A 9,115-nucleotide genomic window follows, 5' to 3' on the forward strand; every position below is an offset into this window, starting at 1 on the left:
TAAGTACATAACTACAATGAAGAGTCCATAGTATTAAAGCTTTCCTTGAGTTAAGTATAAATTAGTTTTCAAGTCAAAGTCAAGTCTTTGATTGTAAGATCAATTCGAGTCTCGAGTTCAAGTTCCTACCTTTGAGCATCTCTTTGATTATTCGACCAATGTGACACGTAAGTTAATCGTACAACAATTTAAAAGTCTGGATATAATACGTGTATTGACTTTTTGTACCACTGTCTACGTTTTATCTTATTTACCTACATAACAGAGCTTCATTGTCTCCAAAATAAGAACTGTTATTTAAAAATAGACAATATCCTTTACTCAATATAAAACCAACTTAATACTCAGCCTTTCACTCTTTTTAAAAATAAATAAACCCATTTAACCGGGAATTTCATAGCACTAAAAATCCACACTATATCCTTACAGAGTTGAATTTCAAGACATAAATAAAAATACTTATATAACTGTTAAAAGTTGATTTATTCAAAATAATATGACAGCTAAGGATATTATACAAGTTTAATATAATTTACATCCAAGAGACACCGAGTTTTTTTTAGTTGGTAAGAATTATAGAAGACACAGTCAAGTAAAGTCATAATCAAAAACCTGCTCAGAGCTCTCTGGAAGTAATTAAATTAAAATAATCCACAGGTATATGCAACCTAAATTTTTAGCATCTAACAGGCTTAAACTGGTTCAGTTCATCCCATCTTTCCTAATAAAAAAATCGTTCAGGGGATCATCATCTGTTTAATTTTATACGAAATAATGCACACGTGATCACTTTGTGTCTAAACTTAACTGGTTAGTGTTTTTGTGAATTTATGGAGGCTGTGTAGTTATTTATAGAGTAATTCATGATTCCCTCTGGCGGGCAAAAAAGTATTCTCTAAAGCGACAAAATTTGGAGGAAAAAAAAAATCAAGTGGTTGTCGATTCGACATATGGTCTTAATTTTGATTCTAGGATACAATATGTCTTTTGCTGGGAGAAGAATATAACAGGAGCGAAGAAATTAATAGAAAATGAACATCAATCAAAGATTTTTCCAGCAATCGTTTAATTTTTTTCTTTTCAGGGGTTCAAAAATGATTGATGCTCATTTTCTGCTCAATTTCCAAGTCTAAATAAGTCAGAGATAAAACAATACAAGAAGACGAGATTCATCCATTAAATAAGTGCGAAACGACAGCTGCACTGTTATAGTAGTGAGTAAATAATGAATATTAAATCAAATGAGAGTAGAAAATATTGTTGTTATGAAAATGTCAGGATGTGAGTACAGTAATTCAGCTTTTAGGCCTTTTAATCATGTTTTCTCTCACGGCGTTACCTAGCTAACAGAAAAATATATAGTGTACCCCTTGTTGTCAGTTGTCGATGTTTCTGATTCTTTTCTCCTAGTAGGTGTTCTGAACGTTGACTGGTTGAATTAGAATGATATCTTTTTAAGGTATGAACAACTCCCCACAATAATTGAATAATAATTCCATATTGGAGAAGAAGTAGCTATAAAGGTAACGACGTGCTCTTCATTCGCTCTCGTTCATTAGTTGTATCGCCAAGATTCGTTCTACTATTACACAGCAAACTCCTTCTCCCGCTAATCATATTGAATACCGACGAGTGGGACTCTCTACCCAGGCTGTCCTAATTTTGGGAGAGTCCTATTTATGTATAGCTTTATGCCTGATCTAAGTATAATATTCGATTATTATCTACAATCTCATTCCTAATTAAAGATAAAATTTTAATATCGCACATTAGTCCCAATATATTTTCTGCATTTTATCAATTAGGTAAGTTAGGAAAAACTATTTAATAAAAATCCATGTCGAGTGAAATAGTTATATCGTCTACAATTATAAATTTATTAGTGACAATGAAATAAACTTTATTATATGTAACGCATTGAAATTATTAATCTTAACTCTTTTCGAGTCATTGACGAACCACTAGATACCCATAACTAAGCTTTTTATTTTTCAAATATCATCCCTTTTCCCCCTGTAAGATTTTAATCCAAAAAATTTGCTTGTATACCAGAAATAAGTATCTTTTTTAGAATTGATTTTTTTTTTGCACAGGAGTTGTTACAATATCATATATTGGGTTGAGTGCCAAATTGTCATAACTCAAAAATTACATATATTTGTGTTATTGCCTATATGCCGTCCAAGAAGTCTAATATTGAAAAAAAGAGAAATTCAGCTTGTTTCTTGAATCCATTTTATTACAAAACAACAACAACAACAACACTGTTATTCATAATTAAAGAATGGAGTTTCCTGGCTTAATTCTGTTAAGCAAATATTTGAGTTACGATAATTTAGCACTCGCCCCACCATATTGTATTTTTATATGGGGCCTTTAATTCTTTACGGATCCTTTAAGATCCTTCCAAATAATATTTTGTATAGCTCCATAAAAGAATGACTGATATCAAGTTGTCTATAACATCTGAATATGACAGTATTTTACATCATATAATAAAACTTTGAATCTTTTTGAGTAATAAAGATCCTAAATCAACACATAAAAGTGCATCACAGACCTACAAAGACTAAATTTTAGAAATTTATTAGTAGGTACTACGGATAAGATTGAACCATATCCACCAATGTAGACAAATATTTAATATGGATATTACTTTCCTGATTTTACTAACTGTAAAAACTGATATTATGAACCTGATGATCAATAGGTTTTAAAGAATTGAGTTATCGTAACTTTTTATTATGATAAAATATGTTGTTTTTGTAGTTTGAATAATTGATTTTAAAATCTGAATTAACATAATTAAAAATGTTAAATATTACTTAAACTTGTAGCCTATTTTTTCATCATGGGATTTGTTTGAAATCCTTCCCAATTATGTAAATCGAAAACATATAGAAAATATTCCCTTAGATTTGAATTTAGTTTTAATTTTGAGGCTGTTATTTTTCATTACAGACTTACAATTAACCATATCCTCATATTGAAGGATGCTTGCTACAAAGTAGGACATAACAGAAGAGATAAATGCAATTGATATTTTGCCAAAAACTACTTAACCATTTGATAATAATTTCTGTTTTTAGTCAGACTCAACCAATGACGGAAACACCGCATTATTCTACCATTAAACAACTCAATGAACCATTTATTGTAGTGTCATTAAATCTCTAATAACGCAATCCAGAATTAACCATGTACCTCTTCAACTGTATATTCACTCGTATTACTATAAAACACAAATTATTAGCATTGTTCGGTGAAATAACATAATATTCCAAGAAAACATAAATTAAATACGAGGTTATTCTTCATTGAAACTATTGAGTGATCATTTTTGATTCATTTCATATGTATCAAAATTGACCCCTCAATATTTTCAATTCGTGGAAAATAACTGAGATATATGTTTCTTCAAAATCGAAGAAGAAACATGAACGTCATATATATTCCATAAATCATAATCTAATTTGTTTAGAATTTATCAGCAAAGTGTATTTTCTACAAATTATACATGAAAACCAATTTCAATTTAATTCTTTGGTTCTTCTCAAGCATAAATATAAGTACTTATAGTATTTATCACATCATGTTAAATATATTTGTAAAACTCCGGAGTAGTTTTTCATAGCTATAACTCTCAAAAGAGCAATTACTAATCTCTTTTTCTTCCTTTTTGTGACAGACTAAAAGGATCCTTTGCAAATTGCCCTGAAACAACATAAAAACCATTTATGAAACCTTCTGAAATAAAATAATTTATACTATTATGACTGTGTAAATATGTTTAGATTTCTCACGCAAAAAGAAACTACATTTTTCACATCATGGTCATTGAAAACTTTTGATTTCAGGGAACCTATATCACAAAGAAAGTAAAAACTACAAAAATATGAAACACATGGAACATCGCAAATAATGAAAATACATAATAAATAAGCTGAAGCACAATAAACCTGGATAAATATGACCTATTATGAATTTAGCGTGAGCGATCTCATCGAGGAATAGAATATTATACAGAAGGAAGTTCAACTTCCTTTCTCTAATAGTAATAAATAAGTACTAGCTAGCTATGAAAAAAACTATCCCATGTAAAGCAAAGCTTCTGCTACAAAAGGTACGGGACGAGTACGATAAGAAGTTTGACGATAGGAGATAGATGACTCTGTACGTAGATTTTTTCCCCACCTTTTTTTGCTCATGTAGGGGGTTTGCTGCTGATAGAGAGAGAGAAAGAGAAGAGAAATGGAGGCTGTGAGAGGGCGGAGCATGACTACGAACAATTGCACCAACTGTTTTTGTAGTATTACGACGTTGTAAATAGAGGACTGAGAGGAGGGAAAAAAAGTGGTGCCATTGAAGAAAGGGAGCGACTTTAACAGAAAGAAAAAAAAAGAAGAAGAATTCCGTTGAAGACACTTTTACTAACTATTTGTATCGTGTGTCATCCGTATCTTCCATTTTTTGGGTTTCTTCTTCTTCTTCTTCTTCTTTGTAGTCCATCATCTTTCGAGGAAAGAAGAATTTGAATTCTTCCTTCTATCTCCGTCAGGATCTTGATTTCATATTTTGAATATATATTTAAATTTTTAGTACTTTTTTTTGATTGACGGTTCATCCCGATCGAATCCAAGACTTATCGCATGTCCCTCGATAATCTTAGAGACTTTGGTACGTAGTTATATTCATTATATTTATAATATTCATGTACTAATGTTACTTGAACGTAGCCCTGTAATTGCAATGATGGGTTTGGGCGACGTGTTGGCAATCGTTGCACATGTGGCCCAAGTTCCGTTTTACGCTCAAGTTCTATTTAAACCGTTATGATAACTAACTCTGTTTTCTCTTAATCTGTAGACCCCTTCGCTGATGCCGCTAAGGGCGACGACGAAAGCGTCCAAGATGGTTTAGTCCACATTCGTATTCAGCAACGAAGCGGACGAAAAACACTCACTACAATTCAGGGATTGTCTAGTGAGTATGACCTCAAGAAAATTGTCAGAGCTTGCAAAAAGGTAATTACAGGATATACATATTATGCATATATTTTATTCATGGAGTCGATCATTCATTCTTTATTAACATGAGCAGAATCTGTTTTATTCCCCTCTCCTACAAAACTGAGATTTACAGCGTTTTCACTTAAATAAGTAATTACATCTTAATTGAAGGAAACACCATTTTGAGGGCTTCAAGTTGATATTTTTACTACATCAAATAAAATAATTTCCATTAAACCTTGATGTAACTCCATCATATGGCTTTAAAAATGAAAAAAGACATAACATCTGCATTGAATGCTACTTGATGCCAATGATGAACAGTATAATTTTAATTAAATCAAAGTAATATCTACTGAAAATGCTTAAATTTGTACAATTCATTGTTGTTAGATGAATGATTAGGGACGACAAAAGTAGGATGATTAGATAAACATATCCCTTTCTTTCCATTGTAATAAGTTTATTTTTATTTACAAAATGGAAATAAGATTGTTTAACGACGTATTAACGTATTTGTAATAAATTTTAGTGTCAGATAATTAATAAAACAAAGCAATAGAGGGAAACACTCTTAATAGAAAATAAGCTTTTAAGTCGTTTTTATTTGTGGGTCCCATTTTGACGTCCAATAGTTCAATATTTTCTTAATATGAATAAAAAAAGGAATGTTATTCTTGTATAACTTGGCTATTTAGACCCCCAAAATGGCTGACATCAACAAAGCTTGACATAAAAACACTATTAACATAATAAAGCGTATTTATTCAGATGGTGATGGATAAATTGTACTATTAATATCTACTTGATCCAGTTATTCGCGTCTTTTTTTGTTGTTTGTTTCACGTTTATTCATAAATATTTTAACCTCCCTTTTTATTAATAGAAATAACTTAATTTTGTTTGTAGATATTGATCTACTTATTAGTTATAATATGTATACGTGAATTGCGAAAGAAAAACTTTATTTTCATGTCGTTAACATAGTTAGTTATTTAAGAAGAAAGAAAAAGGGGGAAATACACATTTCTTGGCAATTATTTATATTTGGTTACGTAATCGTCCCATACTTTTACTTTGTTCCTCCTCTCCTCGTTATTACATAGTTTCTTCAATTTGAGTACCATGCTTCCTTTAAAGAATAATAATAACCCATGAATACATTGATATCGTTGTTTTTGAACAATACATAATACATACAAAAGACCTTACTTTAATTGAGCTGTTTTATTTTGCAGGAATTTGCTTGTAACGGAACAGTTGTAGAGCATCTAGAATACGGTAAATGTTTGCAACTCCAAGGTGATCAACGCCATAATATCTGCGGCTGGCTCACCAAATGCGGTCTTGTGAAGGCTGATCAGCTCAAAGTCCACGGATTTTAAGAAAAATTATCGATATAATAATTTAATATATATATTATATACATAACAGTAGTAATTAATTGATGAATTAGCGTTACAATTTATTATAATTAACAATACCACCCCTTTTGATAAAATTCCTTCTACAAAATGCTCGTGAAATACCGAAGTTGGCAATTATTGGCAACAGCTAACTATAAGAAACGATCGATACCACACACTAAAAAAATCTCGACTAAAAGAAAAGGGAAGAAGAAGAGCTCCTAACATCATAATCATCTATTATTACATTATTGTGCTCACCTTCGTACGTCGTAACCTTAATTACTGCAGTTAAAAACCATCCTGACTACCGTTATTCATCTTATTATCTTTTTATCCCCAATATTAGAAAACTGGGGTTTAACTTTTTTCTTTTTCTCTTAAATTTAGGAATTTGTTGATAATTGTTTTTTCAACGCTTTTTTCAATATATTTATAGTGAAATTGTTTTTTCTTCGAGACTTAATTATTTAAATAAATTGCATCGATCTTCACTTCTACATTTTTTTAATTTATCTATCTCACATAAAAAATTGCTTTTTTGCAATCCTAAGATTTAAGTATAGTTTTTTCATTTCTAGTTGCTATCAATATCCCCCTTCGAGGTGTGACTTGGAATATGTTCACGCCCTCCCCTTCTAATATAGCAATTAACTTGTTATCTTGTAAATTGATATTGTTGTTAAGATTCATTGAGAATTCAACTCCTAGTAGGAAATAAGTAGTTGATTTTTATCTTAATCATCAGGCATGATGATTAAAGTTAGTTTAAGCTTAAACAAAAAGTCAATGATATACAATTTGAGCTTCATGGCTGTTGGATAAATGAAGAAGTTACGACTGCAGCAAAGTCTAAAATATAAAAAAACAAAACGAGTATTTGAATCAAAGGGGTAATATCAAGTTTTTTCCTAGATATGTGGTAGTTGTCATGCAATCAATGCAGTTGTACCAATATGTTTGTACTTTCTATGATTATATTTGATAATATGTATAATCAATTGGAGTTGATTATGCAGCATGTCGACGATTGTTTTAAAATGACTGCAATCCAAGCTATATTTTCTTAAACTCAACTTCATGACCTCCTAGTTCCCTTCCTTCTGTGTGCTATGGAGCTGAAACTATATATGTCCTTGAGAATCAACAGATTTTTGCTCTGGGATTGTTATGGCGTGTTCCTGATGGATTACTTCTACCTCGAGAAACATGAGATGACCTTTATAAACCGAAATTTCCGTTTTTATGCCCTATAGATACATATTATATCCTATCAATAAAAGTTGATAACTTAATATATATTTGTTTCGAGCTTCAAACCATAAATAATTAATAAAATTGGCTCTTTTTTTTATTGTAAAGTTCTTTGTGTTCACTTTACGACTATGATTTTTTACTTCTGCTAGTGAATTTTGTACGGAGGTTATATAATCCCTTTCGTTTGTTTGCCTGTTTATAAGGAGGATTACAAAAAAAGTTAAAGACCGATTTTGGTAAAACTTTGTAGAAAGATTATATGGGGAACAGTAAGAAATCATTAAATTTTGAGAGGTAAAGGTCACACAAAAAGTTAAAGCGCATTATCGACCATAACTTTCCAACAAATTAAGATATGTAACTCATAATGAAAGTGGTTCCTTCCAGTTATTATTGTGATCAAAGATGAGGAATTTATTAGGTTTCCTTCGGAAGGGTTTATTTTTTAACTTGGAAACATTCATCTACAAATTATAATTGAGTTTATTTTCCTTTGATTTAGACCTTTCAATAGGAAAATGTCTTGTAAGTACCAAAAAAAAAAAAAAAAATGATTACAATAATGAAAAATAGACACTTTATTTGTAAGTTTCATAATTTCTTTATTTTTGATCACAATGATAAAAATCATAGTTTGTCGTAAATTGAAGTGATTTCTTCATAAATAATTTTATCTTTAAATACTTTACTTTAATTATAGTGTTCAGAGTTAATTAAATTATATTTAATTAGCACCTTACGGATACATATTAAATCTATCATTTGTGTAATTTTAATTTCATATCTTAGGAAAATTAATGGAAAATAATTTAACTGTATATCTCATTATACCTAAATGAAAAGTTCTATTGATGGTTGTTTCATAAATATTTATCTTTTTAAATGCAGAATATCTATTGAAAACACATTTATTTTTAGATCACGGATATATACTATGTACCGCTTGACATACGAGCACACGATATTGCTTATATCTGGAGGAACGATTTTCATAATATATAATTAATTAATTCATCATATGATTCCCAAAATTAAAATAATTAAATTACTGTTGAATTCGAGTTATAACTATCAAATTCGAGTAATTGAAAATTGAGTTGAGCTTTGAGTCAAGTCGAATTTGAGAAAAGGCATAAAAAAAAACAACATATTTTTTCATTGAATTGATAAAATCGAAGTTCGACAATTAAGTCAGTTTGACTTCATCAATAAGGCAGTCAATTATTAATCAAGTAATGTAGTTAATTTTAGAAAATATTTATATGCCTTATAGGAAATAATATAAAAAAAGTTATATATACAGGGCAGGGCAGCAAAACGTGGACTCGAGAGATGGATTTAGAAATACATCAATAATTTTATATTTTGAATTATAGGCAAAAAAGAATGTTAACAAAACATGTAGGCAATGTTTTTGTAAAACTTTTTTTTCACTCAATATGG

At 30.0% G+C, this 9,115-nt stretch overlaps 1 protein-coding gene and 1 long non-coding RNA gene across 3 annotated transcripts; one reads left to right on the forward strand and one right to left on the reverse strand.

The window, feature by feature from the left end:
* Positions 1-464: 464 nt before the first annotated feature.
* LOC121115252 (uncharacterized) lies at positions 465-4,068 on the reverse strand. 2 transcript variants are annotated; one of them, XR_005863438.2, is made up of 3 exons: positions 3,804-4,068; positions 2,968-3,747; positions 465-2,911 (listed from the first exon to the last, which is right to left on the reverse strand). It is a non-coding gene; the product is annotated as an uncharacterized lncRNA (long non-coding RNA). The 2 variants fall into 2 exon arrangements; XR_011779459.1 differs by having other exon boundaries at positions 465-3,747; positions 3,804-4,062.
* Positions 4,069-4,141: 73 nt separating this feature from the next.
* eIF1 (eukaryotic translation initiation factor eIF1) lies at positions 4,142-6,909 on the forward strand. Its single transcript, XM_040709453.2, has 3 exons — positions 4,142-4,677; positions 4,867-5,024; positions 6,248-6,909. Exons 1-3 carry the CDS (start codon positions 4,650-4,652, stop codon positions 6,392-6,394), a joined length of 333 nt encoding a protein of 110 aa, XP_040565387.1. The 5' UTR covers positions 4,142-4,649; the 3' UTR covers positions 6,395-6,909.
* The last annotated feature ends 2,206 nt before the right edge of the window (positions 6,910-9,115 follow it).

The sequence above is a fragment of the Lepeophtheirus salmonis genome, chromosome 3, assembly GCF_016086655.4.
Source record: "Lepeophtheirus salmonis chromosome 3, UVic_Lsal_1.4, whole genome shotgun sequence".
NCBI classification, from domain to species: Eukaryota; Metazoa; Arthropoda; class Copepoda; order Siphonostomatoida; family Caligidae; genus Lepeophtheirus; species Lepeophtheirus salmonis.